The sequence below is a fragment of the Triturus cristatus genome, chromosome 7 (genome assembly GCF_964204655.1).
Source record: "Triturus cristatus chromosome 7, aTriCri1.1, whole genome shotgun sequence".
Taxonomy (NCBI): Eukaryota; Metazoa; Chordata; class Amphibia; order Caudata; family Salamandridae; genus Triturus; species Triturus cristatus.
The window spans coordinates 1,322,139,540-1,322,160,291 of record NC_140590.1 but is presented as its reverse complement, the minus strand read 5'-3'; the positions used below and the strand labels follow the sequence as shown (position 1 = coordinate 1,322,160,291).

The 20,752-nt window shown below is 42.0% G+C and overlaps 1 protein-coding gene across 4 annotated transcripts in view; it reads right to left on the bottom strand.

Annotated features, from left to right (window-relative positions):
- The window catches only part of LOC146811957 (uncharacterized), a 1,438,216-nt gene that overhangs the window by 913,579 nt on the left and 503,885 nt on the right, over positions 1-20,752 (bottom strand). For all 4 annotated transcript variants that reach the window (XM_085618932.1, XM_085618933.1, XM_085618934.1 and 1 more), the window contains exons 3-5: positions 16,692-16,985; positions 15,952-16,059; positions 15,722-15,764 (exon numbers count right to left, since the gene is read on the bottom strand). In XM_085618932.1, the coding sequence (XP_085475058.1) occupies positions 15,722-15,764; positions 15,952-16,059; positions 16,692-16,985 (445 nt within the window). The remainder of the gene's footprint in view (positions 1-15,721; positions 15,765-15,951; positions 16,060-16,691; positions 16,986-20,752) is intronic.

Below are 20,752 nucleotides of genomic sequence, written 5' to 3'. Positions count from 1 at the left end.
TTGTAATACTGTGTAGACCTAACATTTTGCTGATCAAAATAATTCACGGAATTAGGAGGAGGAAGGGAACGCTGTTCTTCATTCAACACACCTCGACCTCTACCTCTGTTTGCTGACTGGAGGCCACCACGACCTCGTGGAGCAGATAATGTTCCACTGCGCTGCAATAAAACCGGACAACTACTCTTAAAATGACCTTCCTCCCTACAATAGGCACATTGATTAGGTCCTAATAAAGGTCGCGGAATATATGACTCAGGTTTTTGATACAACCTCTGAAACTGCAGAGGTTGTTGAAACTGAGGCTGAACATAACGAGGAGGATAAGCTTGTTGCAAGAGAACCTTCGTTTTCAATTCTTTCGTCTTTTTCTCTTGCTTTTCTCTTTCTTCTTTATCTCTATTGTCATAATATTGTGCAGTAGCCAATATCTGGGCAGAAGAAGAAACAGCCCATGAACTTTCAGAATCTTTCAATTTGTGTGACAACTCTGGAAGCAAATTAAATACAAATTTGTCCACAAATAATCACTGACCACCCTCTGTAGCCATATCTTGACCACTGTGATCAATAAATGTCTCCTCAAAACGAGTAAAGAAATCAGAGACATTCTCATCTTTCTTCTATTTGCATGCTGCTAATTTATCCCAGTTAACTTTCAAAGCAGCATCATCGTTTTCATTAATGTAATAATCCTACCAGGGAGTTCTGAAACCAAAACATCAGGCTTAGCACCACCCACTTGAGCTGCATCCGCGGCAATTATAGCAGCCCAATCACCACCTAATGCTTGAGCATGATTCTCTCTTCGAATCTTAGCCCATAATGCTTGCGGAACTACATTTCCGATCAACATATCAATATCAGCTAGATTCATGATGCAAGCATCAACCGTCTGTGATAATTCTTTATAATAACCCGCAGGATTCTTACGAGGATCCGGTAGAGTCTGCTTAAGTGCTAAAACTTCAGATCGTTTCCATGGAACATGTACCCATATACGTTGGAAATGAGCAGGAATAGCTGGATTATTACCTTGAGCCGCAAATTCTTCCTTCCAAACTGGAGGAACCTCTCTCATGGGATAATTTTTCAGTGTCAGTCTAACCGACGGATCGGAATCAAGGAAAGCCTGAAAGAACAACAAGGATCTAAAGGAAATAAGTGTCCTTACAGCTTTCTCAACCTTAGAACCAACAACAAGTCCTTTGTCGAAATCAGTCTGAACATCTAACAGACCCTGTGGAATCGAACTCGAATTTACATCCTCCCATTCTTTAATGAGAGTATCACACATTACATTAAAAACATATCTTTGCGTAGGCGCATTCCACTGTGAGAAGGTAGACATAATATCGGGCACGCTATACTGGGGACCCCTCTTGATCCATTTACGTGCGAGAGAGTCCAACCTTTCTCGTTCTTCAGAATCTGGGAACTGACTACGAGACTGTCTTCGAGCAAAAGCCGGAGACACATTGAAAGCTTCAAAGAAAGGAGATAGAATACCAGTGACGGTGTCCGTGAGACGCTTACGCACAGACGGAGAATTGGACATAAGAATAGGGGACAAGGTATTAGGCGAACTAACGGAAGGAGAACCAGTAATTGCAGGAGGAGCAGAAGGCAAAGGAGATCAAAGATCAGGAGATGAGGGCAAAGAAGTTGAAGTTAAAGGCAAAACTGGTAGGGGCGGAGATACTAAAAGGGGCAAAGGCGGAAGAGCCGGAACAGGCGTAGGTACTGCTGGCGGCTGAACAGGCTGTAACAACTGGGGTGCATTAGCACCTTGTGCATAGGGCGGAGGCAATCTCAATAAATGGGACATTAGGGGATCTTCTTCTAAATCTTTCTTGTTATCGGAAGGGGAAACAGGCAACACTGGATAGCATTTATCTATCGCCATACGATGCTGTCTTTCTGAAATTTCCATCGCATTAATAATTTCATCATCTTTGAATTGTTGGGCAGCCTGTATAATTGTCATACCCTGTGCTTTCCTATCTCGTTTTGCTGGTTTAATTTCTCTCTGTTTGGCTTCCTTACGCCAAAGGCGGAAAGAGTCAAACATTGCCGGCCGGGCTTTTCTTTTGAATAAAACTGCTTCCAAATTATCTTGCACATCAGAATCGAAACTACCATTTTCTGGCCATTTTAAAACACCATCTTTCTTCATGTATCGGGTCCATGTCTCGTTAAAGGCAATGGGGCCAACACCATGTTTAGAATAGAGCTCATATGTGGGAGTTCCAACCGAAGGAATCGGACAAGAGTCCTCAAGCCGGGAATCCCTATTACAACCAAAGCAACAAAGTTTTCCAAACTTAGTCAGACCAGGCATCTCGCGATTTCACCGGACTGTTCACAAACATCAAGGGGGTAAAACTCAGTTTACGCAGCACAAATGCACTTACCCTCGGCTTCGGCTATTGCAATAGTCGAATCTAAGGACCAAAGAAACTAAGGAACAAAGAACCAAAATTGTGGGAGCGACCCACCAAATACTTAACTAAGGACGTCTTCTTACGCCAACAGAGGCCCGTCTATCGTCTCGCCTTACCATACATCACCAAAGAAAGGGCCAAAGCAGGGCGGCAGTCAGGGCAGCAGTCGTTAGTAGCCGTCAGGAAGGAGTAACCGCGCTGAAAAAGACCTTCGGACCACTTTCGACATACAGGGGTCGCTTGACGTGGCTCGCGATTCCTCCAGAATTTTCTTGCGGGGTTCCTCACGACCTTCAGGCAGAACCGGTACCACTGAAGCCGCCCCAAGTTGGGCACCAGTTGAAGAACCAGAACCTTTTGGACCTGGCGGCGCAGGGTACGCCTTAATCTCCTGGGTTCTCCTGCTTAGCTACACAGAGACACGGGGACACTCTGTCGGCGTAAAAGATCAGATTTATTAGCTGCAGCTAGTACAGTTGTCCTAGAGGTACACACGGTATGTTCTCAGGAGACTGCCACTTCACGCCGTGGCGCACAATCTTATACATTAACTAAGAACACACCTAAAACATATAAAAGGAGCCAATAAGAAAAGTTGGAAAACAGAACAGAACCAATAGGAAAGGTTTGAAAATAAAGTATCGAGTAACTCGAAGAAGCCTCTCCTCTAACTGTGTTTGTCACCCCTCCCCACGAGCTAATTCATTAACTGACTTGTAGCTGTCTTGCAGGTGACGAGATACGTTTGTGTGTTTTGGAGGATAGTTGTGAAACAAGAGAATATGAGCAGAGGACAGCGAAGGCCAGACGATAAGATAAAATCAGAAGAGAATAGTGTGAACCAACAGATAGTTGAGACAGGGATTAGGAAAACCAGACAGGGATTAGTGTACTCGGCCAGTCTCTAACACAAGATTTTGTAAACAGAGGCACAAGGTTATTTCGACACACTATTGCAGGAAAAGCAGAAAAAGACTTCGATCGTCGTGCTGCCTGAGTGAGGGCAACACAAAATGTCGGCGGAGCACAAAATGGCGGGTCGATACGATCACGATCGAAAATCGAAGTTCCTCAAGTGCAGCAGAAGTAACAATTGCTCGCCAGAACCTGAAGGAACTTCTGGAGATAGTGGACTCGAATGAGTACATCATAGTAGAGACAGTAGACATCAGGGTTAGTACTCCACAAAAGTTATATGAAATAACACTGCGGATGGAGGGAGACATACCAAGAAAAGTTAAAGCACTCTTTTGGGAGAAACTTTCAAGGGGTTATGATATACTTCTAGCAGAACAGGACTGGCCACAAAAATTTGTCAGGGAGTGCCCACATGGCAAGGACATCATTATGCCAGCCTCCTCCAACCATATTCCAATTCACTTAAAATATAGTTATGCCAGGAAATGGGCAGTTGCCCAGGCCCCAGCATTATACAAAAATCATGTAGGATGGGATGAGGACTAACCTCACCACTACAAAGTCAACCGACTGCACAAAGGCAGTACCCAATAAAGCAAGAAGCTAAAAAACAGGTCAGGGAGATATTAGATCAACCTGAATACCAAGGGGTGATTGAAACATGCACCTCCTCAATGAACAATCCTTTGCTTCCTGTAGCCAAACCAGACAATACATATCGTCTACTTTTGGATTACAGACACTTGAACACTTGTTCTAAAATATTTGCAGTGCAAAATGCACATAGTACAGCATTAATGAATAACATTGTGCATAAAAAATATAAAACAACATTAGACATTTCAAATGGTTTCTTTTGTCAAAACATAGCACCTGAAAGCAGGTACTTAACAGCTTTCTCAATAATGGGGAACCAGGGTCAATTTTGTAGATTCCCACAAGGGTTTAAGAACAGCCCGGGGTTATTCTCAGCAAGGGTAACCGAGTTACTACAAATGTATGATGACGAGGCATTGTCATATGTCGATGACATCTATCTGACAGACGATGACCTAGATAGGCACTTGAACAGGGTGAGTACCATTATAATGGGCTTCGCCTCTGAAGGCTATAATTCAACTTTAAAAAATCAAGAATTGCCCATCTCAATGTCCTTTTACTAGGATATGAGCTTTCAAGAGAAGGCAAAATCCCGGCAGCTACATTTTTAGAAAAGTGTGCGCTGCTCCAACCTCCAAAAACACTGAAAAACTTACAATCCATCTTGGGTTTTCTAAATTTTGGTAGAACTTACTTTCTAAATTACGCAGAAAGGGTTAAACCTCTTTACGAATTAATCAAAGCTGATTTTTCAACAAAACATTGGACACAGGAACACACAGACATCCTGCGTTCACTCCAAGCTAACATGTTAGCAACAAATCACTCACAAACACGCATAAATAAACGCAATTTAGTGATCCGAATAATTTCGGGTCAATACGGATTCACTTATTTAACATATAATGAAGGTGAAAAAGTACCAATAGCATACAAATCACATTTGTATACACAAGCAGAAATGCGCTTCACTTCAACAGAAAAAATACTGACAGCAGTTCAAACCGCTGTTGCAAAAGAAAGAGCACTAGCTCAGGGGAAACGCATTATTATCGTGACTCCATTACCGGCCTTAGAGGCGGTTACAAAAGCGAGCATCCCAAATGCGAAAGCTTTACATCCTAGATGGATACAATGGGTTAATTCTCTTGCTGCAACGGATGTTGAATATGTTTTTGATCCTGATTTAAAAACACAAGTGTTCCTGCAATATGAACATGAAAGTCCTCTGCCCACTGAAATTCTGCTTCTCGATCAGTACGAATTCATAATTTATACTGATGGATCAGCACAACCCGCTACAGGGAGTAAGCAAGCTTACAGTGCAGCGTGTGCAATCGTTAAAGGTAGCATGCGCGATGGTAAATTCCGACCAATGGTCACTAAAACTCAATCTCTAGGAGATTTTACAGCTCAGCGAGCTGAACTACAAGCATTCAAACTGGCACTTGAAAGTACAGATCACGAATTCCCCACACTAATAGTGTGCAATTCCTTTTACTGTGTTCAGTCATATAATGAATATTCACAGAACTGTCTACAAGCAGTTTCAAAGATGCAAAAGGTGGCACAAAAATGCATAAAACGGTTTGGGAACAAATAGTTCAGTTGAGAAACGAACTACAAAAAACTCATGTGATACACACGCTGAGTCATCAACGTGATGGCGTTCACGTTGCAGGGAATTCATTGGCTGATGAAGCCGCAAAGGGGGTTGTACAAACGGCTCCCATAGCTGCGATCACTCGTTCAAAAACGAGAATAGACAGTGAGATATTGTTAGCTGTCAATGCTCGAGCAAAGGCAGTGGTGCAGCGTTACCTAAGAAATTTCTTCTGAAGTACTCTTATGTAATTGATGCGAACAATGTTCCTTTTGCTCGAATCCCTGGAGTGGGGGATATGGTAATTCCAAACAAGGAACATAGAGCAGCTTTGATTTATGAAGCACATCTGGGGGATGGTCTGTCACATCAGGGGATCTCTGGAACAATATTTACATTAACAGAGAAGTACTGGTGGCTTGGAATGAATATACAGATTCACATCTTCATCAATGACTGCAGAGACTGCAATACCCATGGTAGTGCAGAACGCCACAAGACACCAGACTACGAAGTAGCCTGCCCCGTACAGACACCATTGTTAGACAGCATTAGACTATCTACGCGCAGGCGTCCTTTTGGACAAACGCAATCCCATAAACACTAAGTCAAGGTTCCTATGGATGTGGCCTCAGTGCTCGGCTGACGTTCTAACTGTTATAAAAGATTTACGAGTCTTTATCGGCACATACGCAATTGGCACACTACATTCTAACCAGGGCCCTGCGTTTAGCTCTCGGGCTTACAAAGAAACCATGGCCAGTTTGGGCGTAGCATTGTGGTACTCCTCTCCATTTCATCCTGAGGGAAATTCTGTTGTGGAAAGGAAAAACCGGGGCATAAAGCAGTCTACAACAGCTAGAGTATTAGATTCGGGTGATGGGTGGGTCGAACATCTTTATGGGTCCAACGCTCATTAAATAATTTACCAAGAAGTTCTCTAGGGAGGTCACTCCATATGATGTCCTATTTAGGACAAGAATGTGGGTTCCTGATCTCGAATGTAAAGGCACAGTGGTGGAAAGTAAACCCTTTAAAATCAAAGATCGCTTTGCTGTTTTACAGGATCTAAATGAACTAAGATTGAAACAAAGCAATGTGCTCCTAAAGCCAACCACCACTGGGGAAAAACCGGCAGTCCCAGCAAGGCCTGTCTGGATCCCAAAAGTTGGTAATCTACTCAGAGAAATGATTGCGGACAAGAAGGAATTAGGACCTTCTTACAGACCACCAGTACCTGTCCTAGCCATCCATGGAACAAGTACTTCTGCTGCCACTTGCTGGAAAAAAGGAGAAATGATTTGTGTCAATCGACCTTATCAAACCACACTATGTGGCCTATACTAAATAGTAGGCCTCACGGACTCTGACCTATTAGCAGACGCCCTCCTGTCGCTACTATCCAAGAGGTTCAGACTGAAAGACTCATCACCATCGAGACTTCAGCAGTAAGAGATGAAGGAGTAAGCAACAATGCTATGGAACTCATCCCTCTTGAAACTCAAGCAACAGTTCATCCAGATACACCTGTCTACACCAACGTAACACGTGATCAACTGGTTCCAGCGATTTCAACAAATCCTGATGCAATTCCAACAATTGACCGAACTGCTTCTGGCTATTTCATTAACTTTGATACATTTTCTGAGGATCCAAGTGAGCCTGAAACTACGCCAGCCTTACAAACTTTCAAGCAACAAGTACAAGACTTTTTTCGTTTTCTGAAAAAGACTTATCTGGTTTCACCATGGATTAAACTATGGATCATTTCTGGAATATTTTTCTTTCTGCTTTGGCTAGCTTTAGTAATGACTCTTAGCGTGCTTATAAATGGCAGATATATTCGTATGGACACGGAAAGTAAAAATGTGAACTTACTTTTAAAACGACACAAATCATCCCATCGTGAAGCAAGAGACGTGTCAGCAGTGAACATCACAGCCGTTCCTATACAGGATGAGGCCTGGGATCAATTTCCGTTCCGCTCACGGAAATTGCGATAATTTGACACTTTCGCGTACCGCGGAGAGCGCAAAAATGTAAAAATTTCCGCATTCCGCAGCTTAGCGATAATTTGTTTCTTGCTCGCGCTGTAAAATAATACATTCTCGCGCACGCGCGATCGCCTTACCTGAATCCCCGCGTTCGCCGACAAGTTTTCCCGATCCGGTCGTGTTCTCCACGAGATGTTGGATTGTTGGTAGCCATTTGCGCTGTCTCGCGACAGTTCGCGCCCGCAGTAATGTCATTGGTCGCGCGATCACGTCTTTCTTCTCGCGATCATGCACTGCGAGAAGAGTGAAAACAAGATGGCCGCGCCCGCGAGCAACCACATGGGTAAGTTGGCGAGCCGCGACCACACAGAAAATACAGCGAACGGGCGGGAAAAAAACTTCTGCATCTTCGCGATATTTCCGCGTGTTTGCGGAGATTTTTACCATTTTCACGACAATTTGCGAAAGTCACTTTCGCAAATTCCGCCCACCCCTATACAGGATGGTATAGTTTGGGACAAAACTGATTTCGACATATTCAGCCCGACTGAACTTTTGAAGATTCCACATTTATTTAAAATTTCATTAAGTGACTTTATTATCTCCAGAACTTATTCTGATGATTGGGACTTTGAGACTGTTAATAACATGATGTCTGATCTAGAAAGGTCTGCTGCATTCTCTAACAATGAATACTTAGAGGGTTCAGCAGACTACGAACAGCTTTATTGTTACAACCACTCTGGTCATCATTTCCTGCATAAATCTGCAAAACCTAGAAATGTGTTTATGTTTAAGCAATAGGAACATTGTCCTACACCACCAAGGGGTAGTTAAAAAACATTGGCAAATAAGTTTCCATATTATTCAGGGTACAATACATCTGATCCAGAAACATTTTGCTATAGAAATGTAAATAGAACAGGACAGAAAAATATGTTAACTAATACAAAACAGATTTATTCTGCAGCCTTTATTGCCCAACTGTCTAGACAAGGGTTTGACTTTTGGAAAGACACAATAGACACAAAATCTGTCTGGGGTTCTAAAGAATGGCAAGTGCAGGGGATAGAAGCTTTGTTTAGAGCCTGTATCATCCCACAGCAAATACATTTTTGAATGACATTGTGCAACAAACGTCTTGTCTTGGATTAGCCAAGATCAAAGACTTGAACACACCTTCTGTACCAACACCTGTAAGTAATAGCACTATACAGGGGGCAGTCACAGTAAATACAATACTATAACACAACAGATCGGATCCCGATTGGGGAAAATGGTTGCTCTGGCCCACAGACACAAACATCTGTCAAGAAAGATTCCTGAATAGAACACAGAGCTTTACTATCCATGGGCCAGACCCACATTATGTTCAACAACAGCACCCGGGGGTAGTAACAACATATAGTGTAGGAAAATTGTGCCTCGACTGGTTACAAAAATCTACACTTGAGGATGTGAAACAACACTTATCTTTACTTAAAAAAGACGCAGACCTTAGGGATTTCTTACTAGGACCAAGAAAACTGCATCAAAAATGTTTCATATATGCCGGCATTTATGCTGCTTATAATGAAATATGGAAGGTTTCACAGGCAGAGGCCGCAGAAAGAATACGTGAACTTGATCGTATTAACTTGGAGAAATCTCTCGCTGTGGTTGACAATGAGTTAACAACTTTGTCATCCAGAATATATTCACTGGGCAACATTGTATCCTCTGCTATTGACATACTGGAACAAGATTTAGCCATGCTACAACAAGGCCAATCTCAGTTACGTTCTATTATGTTATTAGGCTGGATGCTGCAATCCTTGCGTGCATGCTATGTGCCTTGGCGATTTATCAACACGTCAGCTCTGTTTTCTGAATACAATCTCACAGATAAACAAATCGAACGGCACAAAGGGGAGCAAAGTATACAGTGCTGAGCATTGAAACACTGGAAAGTTTACCATTTACGGTAGCAGAAAAAACAGCTACAGAATGGCTTATCCATGGCAAAATAACACTGCCTGTCACAACTTTTCATTTTCAGTATTGCCTCAAACAAATGCAAGCAGGCAAATATGAAAGGTTGGGTAAGGAATACATTAAGACATCCTGGGATTTACCTTACGAATACAGATGTTGGAGTGGGGGCCGTGAAGTGTTTCTAAGCGGTACACACTGTGAAATTGCACTTAGCGGCTCACTCATATGTCAGGACATTTCTTTACACTGGGCTTGTAATGGTTCAGTGGCAAATTTGTTCCCCCAAATAGACACAGTCAGGGAGTTGCCTCTATGGCCTTCATTGAATGTTTCTTTTATACGTTTTGATACTATAAGCAGAATGAAAGCCATGCTTTTGCAACAAACCGTGCCTTTGACCTCGGCCAAAGAAACCTATGATCTACAAATTGCAAGGACTTCGCCTGAGATACAGGCTCTCATATGTACAAACTGCCCTATACATTTCATAGAAATGATGGGACGTATCTTAAACATGTCTCATACGAGCTGGATTGTACATGTATTTAAAACCATATGTTCAGGACTGTTAATACCTTTTCAGGCAGTCCTCGGAATAATTCCAAACTTTGTGCATTCGGTGTTTGGTAGTCTGCCATTATTTTTGGCACTCCTTGCAGGAATCCTACTACTATGCTATGGCAAGCTTATCCACCGGCGTCACTCCCAGTAACTTGGAGAAAGCTCTCCTAGAACAGAAGTGCCATGAGCGCATAGTGCAACTTTTGGGCATACCTCGCCTACGGGAACTTAATACAACATGGTTTCTGTCATTTAGACCAATCTGGCAAGATTGCATCTCACCTGTTCTACGCTGCCTGCTTTGCGGTGAAGAATGCGTGCTAGACATCTGTCTAACACTCCCATCAGTCATGCCAATGGATATCGATACTCTGCTGGACCCGATAACTGCCCATGCTCTGTGTTGTCCCCATAGGCTACCAATCCTGATGACGGCATTCGTTGAGATCTCACAGACGCTTCCTGCTGCTGCTGCTGAGGTACGAGATGGATCAACAGGCACACAGGTATTAATGGACGCGAACATTGCTGCGGCATCCAGTGCTGAAAGCGATGCTTCACATCTCTGTGCGATTCACCTTCTAAACGAGGTATTCCAACTGTCACCGTCATTGGTAGACGATCTTTTGTCTACTGGAATAGATGATTTCATGTTTACGCCAGTCCCATACACTGACTTTTGATTCGGCTCACAGTGTACCGGGAAAGCAATGAATTTGACTCCATATTTTCAAAACCGAACAAAACTTGGAACTCTTCCTAAAAATCAACTTTTTTCTACATTTGAAATTAAAAGGCAATTCAATCTGCTTACAGTAGAACTATTCATATAGAACGGACTTCTTTGAATACTTCCAGGGACAATTTGTCACCTTAGTTACCACAATTTCATTTAGTACCATGTTATAAAATGGCTTTGGGTTTTTGAATAATTGTCAACCATTACGTCATATGTATATATGTATATTCTTTCAGATTCCATTTACTTCCGATATATGCTTAGAATGAAACACTGTTTTAAAAATGTACAGTTCCTATGCATTACATGTTTAGCACAAGTTTAAAAAAAAAACTTTTTAGTATGCTTTTACAAATGTTTTAGCAACATGTGGTACTCAGTTTAATGTTTAGCATTTAATGTTTAGCATTTAGTATTATCGTTTATTCGAAAGTGGAGTGGGTGTTGTGTTCCGCTTTAGGTGTCCATATATAGTTTTCCTAAAACATGTCCTTATATAGGCACAATTCGCATTGCTCTTATATAGACATAAGATCCCAGTCCTTATTTAGGTATTAGCCATGCTATCCAAATACAGGCATGGTCACCTACATCCATCCACCCTCATGTCACAACAAGTTCTTAGAATCCAGACCCTTAAGCTCTTGGGAGTTTCCCTAGCCCAGGATTATTGATTTCTCCAAGAACTCATTTATTATGCATGAACCGCTATTCCTTAAGGGTTCATTCCTGACGTCTTCCTCTGCCCGACTTTACGTCAATGCTAACATTCCAAGGCACCTACCAGGTATAAATATACCTTCCCTTGCCAAGCAAGTTAGAGGAGACCTCGATTTTAGGGGAACCCATGTCCCGGCGGCCTGACGCACTCACAAGAGATGCTGTCATCCCTGCTCGCAGAGAATCCAGCTTCCAGTGCTCTGACTCCCTTCGCGGGGTGTTAGAGTTTGAGACCCGGAAAGAGATTCCCACCTCTCTCATCCTAAAGCGATGGAGCTGACTAGAACCTAGAGGGACTCTTGACATACCAGACTATAGCAATCTATCTATTAGACCGTCTATAGAATACATAACCTACTTCTTACACTTAGGTTAGGTACACTGGGGTAGAACTAGTTTGAGAAGCATCTTATGAGTACACGCAGTTTTAGCTTGTGTTATTTATGTATATGAATATGTGTCCTAGCTAAAAGATAATGCTAGCGCAGTATTATTTCTTTCTACTGCTTACGCTGTATATAATATATCTCGCATACTGTCTAATGATTGTAACAGCTCATATCTCTTACACGAGCAACAAGACTGTTCAATAAATCCTTTTATTGAAACGCCCGTCTATTCTTTCTGTGCAACTCTTTAGAAAGTAAGCATGCACGATTAGCTGAGTGAAACTGTTATCTGTTGTTTCCACGATTCTGAGGGCGTTCCGATTCTGAAGGGAAACAAAGTGGTCATATTTATGCGGTTGCCAGAAACTACTTCCTTCTTCTTCACAAGGAGTTTCTAGTGGCCTCTGAGCTAGCGGACACAAAGTAATTAAGTTTAATATACTCGCTAGGGGCATACTGACCACAGTCCTATGCCAAACCTATAGGGTATATTATTCCAATGCGCAGAGCCTATTAGGGAAATAGGAACTACACTACAATTCCCTCTTTCATTTTTCTTCCATTCCTATTTTCATTGTTCCATTCCTTCTGTCTCTCTTTCCTTTTTTCTTTCTTTCTTTCTTGCATTCATTCCTTCTTTCTTGCTTTCATGCCTACCTTCTTGCTTTCCTTTTTTCTTCTGCCCTTTTTTTCTTCCTTCTCGTTTGACTTTCTTTTTTTCTTCTTTCATGCTTTCATTTACTCTTTTTCTTTTTCTTTCTTTATTTCTTGTCCTTTCTTTCTTGCTTTCATTCCTTGTTTCTTGCTTTCTTTCTACCATTATTTCTTTCTTTCTGGCTGGCTTCATATCCTACTTTAATTCTTTCCTTCTTTCTTTCTTTCTTTACTTTATTCATGCTTCCCTTCTTTCTTACCTGCCTTATTTCTTTTCTTCTTTCTTGCATTCCTTCTTTGTTGCCTTCTTTCCTTCTTGACTTTTATCTAGCCTTTTTTGTTTGCTTCATGCCATCTTTCTATCTTTTCTTCCTTGCCTTCATTCTTTCTTTCTATCATTCCTTTCTTTCTTTTTCCTTTCTTCCTTTTTTCCTTCTCAAAGGCAAGAGACCCACAGCCAATGACACAATGATTTTTTAGGTCTGTGTTAGCCACAGCCTTTTGATCTTACTAAAATTATGTGTATTACATAGTTACTTACAGGGGTTTTCAGCGACATTGCATCCAATTGCCTGCGGTTGTGTCATTCACATTTTTCTCCAGCCCACTTGAGCATGATTAAAGGGGACAATGCATCACCCTACTTCGTCATTGGCTGACTTCACTATGAGGTACGGCATGCTGCTCTTTCACACAAAAAAATAACATGATGATGAATGGGCATACCCGGCACACACTCAGGACATCATGTGCAAAAAAAACAAGGAGATGGATGGCATGCTTTAATTCATCTCAGTCACTGGCAATTGCTTGGGGTTGCATCCCAATCCATTGTTTTTCACCCACTTTGCCATCTCAGTTTGGGCCCAGCCATATGAAAATCACTCTTGTACCTATTGCTCATTGGAACAGTCCAGCCCGAACTGCCATGCCAGGTCCTCCCTCAACCGGAATGCAAGCAACCTAGCACCGGTTTTGCCCTTGTTATGGACTCTTCAGCCGGGTATAGCTTGGCTCCAGAGGTACTATGAGCCCGGGACTCATGTCTAAGAATTCCCGGTGCACTTAGGGCATTTTAATCAAAAACAATAAGGTGATCAATGGCATGCTTGAATTAATCTCAGCCATTGGCAATTGCTTGGAGCTGTATCCCAATACTTTGTTTTTCGCCCCCCATGCTACTTCAGTTTGGACTCAGTCATATGGAAATCAGTCTCAACCCTGCTCCTCATGGAAACGTACCAGCTCCAACTCCCAGGCCAGGCCCTCCCTGAACTGGAACATAAGCAACCCAGTAACGGTTTAGCCCTTGTTATGGGCTCTTCAGCCGGGTATAGCTTGGTACCAGTGGCACAGTCAGCCTGGGACCCATGTCTGGGCATACCTGGCGCACTTAGGGCATCATATGCAAAAACAACATGGTGATGGATGGAATGCTTGAATTAATCTCAGCCACTGGCCATCGTTCTGTGAAGCACTCCAATACATTGTTTTTTGCCCAACATGCTACCTTAGTTTTGACCCAGCCATATGCAAATCAGTCTTGACCCTGTTCATCACGGGAACAGTCCAGCTGAAACTGCCTGCCCAGGTCCTCCCTGGACCGGAACACAAGCAACACAGGACCGGTTTCGCCCTAGGGCATCATATGCAAAAACAACAAGTTGATGGATGGAATGCTTGAATCAAACTCAGCCACTGGCAATCACTCAGAGCCACATCCCAATCCATCGCCGTAAGTGCACTTGGTATTCCCTGTTTGGACTGGACTGTTCCAGTGAGGAACATTGTCAAGGCTCATTTGCATATGGCTGGGTCCAAACTCTGGTGGCATGGTGCGTGAAAAAAAAACAGATTGTGATGTGACCTGAGCAATTACCAGTGGCTGAGATTAATTCAGGTATTCCCTCCATCGCCTTATTGTTTTTTCTCTTTCACAAAGAGCACATCTACACACAAAGTAGTTCCCTTCCGTGCCAGAGTGTTCTATGTTGATGTGTGCTTTATTAAAACTAAAAACATTTTTGCCTTTAGTAATTTTTTTTAAGATCGACCAACTCCCGTCAGCTTCCCAAACAATAATGTTTTGCAAAAGCCTTGACAAAACAAAGCAAGAATTGCCAAAAGGCTCATGGACAATGCCATACCTATTGGGTTTGCCAATGCTTGTTGTCATTTGTCTTCTGTCCTGTTCTTTTCGTATTATACTTAAATATACAATTCTATTTTGCAGGTTTTTAATGTAACTGTTTGGGAGAGATAAAACAGGGTGTAGGTTATAGGACTGGGGACAGGGTAGGAGAGCTTTATGGTGGTGACAGTCAAGTGAAGAGGGGTATTCATTGTACGGATCCACCATGACTCCTCTCCTTCTGCACATTTTCTTCATGGCAGTATCTTACAGAAGGCACTTATCAAGGCCTGTGCACAGTAATAAATACATACATTTCTAGGTTGGTTACTAATAATAGCAGACAGTTCTCCATTGCTTTGTTTTTGGTGTATGTCTTTTTTTCTGCATTTTATTTATTGTGTTCTTCTTGATATCAGGTACAAATATAGCCTCATCGTTCTTGTCATTAGTTTATGATTCTATCATGTAGGCCTTTGGCCTTAGTCTACAATTGAATCTTTCTGGGACATGTCCTTACCCTACAAATCTACAATCTCGGCATTTACCTTAATACTGTAGTGTATCCTCTTGATCTTTGTCCACTGTCTACAATTCTGCCCTGCTGATCTTTGTTTTAGTACATAATCCTATTCTCTTTATATCTTAAGCCTACAATTGTATCCTCCTTCTTACTGGCCTCAGTACATGCACCCCCTCAATTTGGTCTATGTCTTTAGTCTTAGATACTTTTCTAGTGTTCTTCTTAATTTCGGTGGACATTTGAATCCCCTTGTTGTTTGTTCTTAGTTTAAATTGTTATATTATATTTTTTAACCTTGGTCTCCAGTTCTTCCGTCATGACCTTTGCTTGTTTAAACCACAACCCTAAACAACAGGAAGTACATAGGTCTCCTGGAAGGATGGTGCAGAATCTCCCTTATTGCATAATCTGGAAATTGAGCATAGAACATGCTTACAATCTTGGGTGGCATGGCACAGATCATTTCCTTACCTCCTCGAGGTGGCCTTTTGACGCTGCCTCCTGGCTTTAATTTCTAGAATCGCAAAAAGAACAAAAAAACCTGAGATATGAAAGCCTGTACCCACTTTAATATATGATTTGTCTTTATCAGGTCAAAGATTAATCTAATGTATTTGTCTGAATAGCTCTATCAACACAAATTATTCTTTTGAGATCGACTAACAACTCATACACTTTGGTCTTATTAGGTCATTACTTACGTTTTAGGATCACAAGACATATCCCCCAGATAAATGCTGAAAGTGCAAGAGAGCCTCCGGTGCCAGCTAAGATTATCCAGTAGCTGTCTCCTAAGATTTTTCCCCACTCTGCAATTTAAAAGGCTGGTATTAGGTTAGAATAAGACTCCTACTTTAATATTAGGAGGACTGAAAAGGGTGAGACCAATCCATAGTGTGATAGAGCAATGGATGTATCTTGGGTGCATGTAAACACTGCAAAGAATAGCCACTCTGATAGCCGTGCAGGGTACACTATCTGCAGTCTTGAACTTATTTATCAGCCTCATCTTAGCACCTATTAAAGATAACCTTCAAAGAGGCACAAGCACAACCCTCAGGTTCTAGATGGTGGGCAGATGTTCTAGGTCCTTAAGGAGCACAAAGGCATGATCAAAACTGTCTGGTTTTAGTAAAGGGTGATTGATTTTGTTTGTTAGCACATTATATGAAGGGACTCTAGGGTATAAGAATATTCTTAAATTCCCAGTAATGGTAAAATAATTAGTGAATTGATAGGTGGCCATATTAGTGTCAGTGGGTAGCATGTACGTTTTTGATAAACAATGTATTCGTTTTGCATAGAATGGCCAGAACAAGCACAACTATAATAAGGACTAATCACGTGGATCATCAGTATGTCATGCGTGTTAACTATTCTTCCTATCTTAATAGGTGGTCTGTGCTTTTAGTACAATATGGGTTGTTAAATGAGTTCTTACTTGAAAGAGCAATGACCTCCAGTTCTATAATGTCAGAGTTTTCTCCCCAGCTGCAGTTATACACTCCTGCATCTTCCGGTCGCACAGCAGGTATGAGTAGGTCAATAGTCTTGAAAAGAGCAGCTCCAAAGGGTCGTGCTCCTGGCTGAACTTCTATTGTCACACTGAAGTTTGCATCCAAATTGAAACTGCCCTTGACACTTTGCCAGGAGTGTGTTGTCCAGTTACTGCTTTTGGAAAATCCGCATGGAAGGTACACTGAGGCACCTGCAGGGATGGTGATATCAAGGTAATCTGAAAGGAAAGTTACAGTCAGGTGTAGGGTTAACAAAACACACGACATGCAAGGACTAAATGTAACCAACTATGGGAAAGCAGATTTTGTCTTCAATGCACCTCTACCCCAAACCTTAAGGCAGTCTTTGGGATTGTCTTTACAAAACATGACTGTTTCAGACCACAGCACTATATCTGACACTACTATCTTAACATAGCAATACAAATGTTTTTATGTTGCTAGACAATGACACAAACATGTATTTTCCCTTTGTCAGATATTCCCTAGAAGTGTTTCCAGAGTCCATCGGAGTCTAGACTGTATGCATAATTTTCTCTTTAGTACCCAACACTAATAATCTCCCATCACTGTTAGATCATGGTGTACTGAGCTCCAGAATTTCACTCCTACCTAGGTAGCCATCAGTATCTCACCTAGGGATCCCATTCACTTAGAAGTGAGTCCTCTTGGCACAAATTGCAATAGCACATATTTGAGTACTCACAGATGGAGGAAGCATGCAAAGCAGAAATCAGACAAACCATTGAGACAATCCAAAATGGGATCTTTTCTTGTTGACACATGTCAGATCCCAGTCCAAGGTATTGCCCTCATTAGAACCTCTCCCAGACTAGACTAATCAACCACTCTAAAGAAGATCTATAGAAAGTTCCAACTGTTTGCTTGGTACATGGTTATATGCCATCAAACATCATTTTGAGGATGGGCCTTTAGAAAGCACACTTAAGATATCATTCACAAGAATGCATTGTTTTTGCACACATGAACCCCAATGAATACAGATTTCTTCTGGCTATTCTCTGCATTTCCAGATGCCTCTGATGCACCTTGTAATCTGAAATATGGTTTGTTGTTCTTGCTCCAGCCTGCCTTTGTTCAGGTGAAGTCTGCTGTCTGCTTCCATGTCAGTGCAGTCTATTGTGTTGTGTTTTTATCAGTCCTTATTAATACTTGATCTCTGTTCTTCATGTTTAGTTAGAAGGTCTAATTATATATATTGAGACTATGCTATGCAAGTGATATGTCTCTAGGCAAGAATTCTGTTCATGGGCAAGCTAGACGCTGCCACTTTCTGCTTGCCATGGTGCCAGCCGTTCCCTGCATGTTTTGTCTCATCACCTAACCCAAATATATTCCTAAGAGTTCTTAGCATAACTGCCACCTAACATTGAGCTTAAAAGACTGTCCTCAGCTTCATCTTCACCTTAAGAATACTGGCCAATACCCAAACGATTTTGAGTATGTGACATGGGAGCATTTTAGATTGAACCCCAAATAATATCTCAGTGAGACCTATGCCTAAAACATAACTTGGAGATTAAGAACTTGACTAAATTCCTTAAACCATGTTCTGAAGTTTTAACCTCATGACTAATGCCCTACAACACACAGAATATCTTAATAAAATGGAGATCTAAATGGATGTTGACCTAAATCTAACACAGTTCGCCGGCAATGTGCAGTTTTAGTTATATATAATTTACTATCAAATGCATTATTTAGACATCTCAAACCTAAAGAGCTGTTATTATACTCCGAAGCAGAGTCTGCAAAGTCCATCTTATGACATCTAGCCCAGATTCGAATAGGATTCTGCCTCATGAGGCTATTGATCTAAACTCAGTTAACCTTCTGAATCATGCAGCCATAAGGATGTTCACATAGATTCAGAGTTTCCTGTGACCTCGCCTTCTAGAATTTAGTTCCAAAGTCCAGAAGATCTCTAGGGGCAAGTTACGCAATTAAAGATTCACTAAACATGATACTCTGCAGAGACTTTCTGGTCAAAGAAAGTCATACATTACTGATGCCACCATAATAAGTCTTCATTCTTCACCAGTTTAAAGTAAACATGGTCTTTCTATTAGCTGCTCTCCTTAGAAAATGTGGGACCTTTATGGGGTGCTTTATGAGATGACGTGCAATGAAAGTGATTATGATTCAAATAATCTATGAATAAATCCCTGAAAAATATGCAGTGCTCCTTCACATTAGGAAAAGCACATTTGAGATCCTTTGAGATGAACTATCCGTCAAAGAAATGGACAAGCATGCTGGTGCCCTGCCTCTGTGTGCATTATCAGCCGTATCTTTGTAGTTTCTAGCTTTCTCTCACCTTTCTAAATCCTTACAACTACATCATTGTAGTGCTAAGACACCCCAGGGTAAACCTGCCCTTTATAGATTTTTAACATAACGTTGGGCAGGTGCATCGCCTTCTCCTGAGCTGTGCCTGGTCATGCCAGGTTGTGCCTGGGTCATGCCTAGGTCGCTCCTCGGTTGTGCCTCGGATAACTTTGGGGCAGGTTGTGGTTGCACAAATGTGTGTCACTGAGAACCTGGGACAAGGGTGTCTGGGTTGATTAAATTGGCCCTGCTTTCAGATCACCCAGCCTAATATGGAACAGTCATAGTGCAAATCCTGGTCTCTTGTATCATCAGAATAATGCAGGTGGCAGAAAAATTCCTTTGGTTTTGGACCTGGTGGAGGTGCCTTAAGGTTAAGGACCAGTTCAGACAGTGTTTGAGCAAAAGAAGTACTGCTTGAGGAACACTGAGTTGTTGTGCTCTACCCCCTTTTCGGTACCTGAAAGGGGGGGGGGGCGGTAGCCAGGCTTCAGTGTCTCAGCTGCAACAAATAGGGGTCCTTAGTCCTTATCGTGCCTCTCTGACTCCCAGGTGGTTTTGTAAAATTGAAGAAGGGTATATAAGAAGCATTTAGGAGGAACGGGAAGAAACTGGTGGACTGCAACAGAAAAAGGTGCAGAGTGGAGAGTGGAAAGTAGAGGGCTCAGCAGGGTTGTAACCACTGGTTTCTCGTGCATGCCTGTGGGGGTGAAAGGCATCATTTAATCTGGCTTGTGGCTCCCTTTACCTTACCTAATGACCCTTACTTTCTACACTTTATCTTCTAACACTCCCTGTCAACCCTTTATCTTTTAACCTTTATTTTCTTCCTCCCTTTTGGGGGCCATAAACACAGGTTGCAGTTTTCAGCATGTAGGGTGCTATAGGTTGTTATATCCATTATAATTATTAATCATTTATAAAGAGCAACTATCACCCAGCAGGCATCTTGGTGCTGAAAACTATAAGTCAAGAGAATTTCTGTTAAACAATGACATCTATGGCTATTTAGTTACAGCTGTCCTTTTCTAGGGGAATAGCCATGTTTTTAGGTTTTTCCTGAAACTTAACAGGTTTGTATTGGTTCTTAGATAGGGTGGCATGCAGTTCCATAGTTGAGCAGCTCTGACCTGGAATATTTACCTTCCTGTTGTATCTTTTTAAAAGTAGGCACAGATACCAGGCAGGTGTCGGATGATCTCAGCTTTCATGCTGGCCTGTAGGGTTTAAACTTTTGTTGTGGTGACTTAGGTCCAGCACAACTTAATGCCTTTTGTAGTATGCAGAGGGCCTTAAACATGCACCCTTCCTTTACTGGGAGCCAGTGGAGTTCCTGCAGCATTCCAGTTGCAGAATCTCTTCTCCCTTTGTTTAGAGCTAGCTTGGCAGCCAGCACCTAGATCCTTTGAAGCCGCTTGAGCAGATAGTCTGGCCAGCTTAGAAGTAAAAAGTTGCAGACGTCCAGTCTGCTCAGTATAGTTGCCTGTACCACAAGTCTCCTAAAGGGCTGTAGAAGCATAGGGACAATGTTCTTTAAGTTTCTTAAGAGTCCATGTCATACTCCTACCACTTTATTGACGTGAGTCTCCATTGAGAGATTCTCGGCAAGTTGAACTCCAAGATTTTGCACTGAATG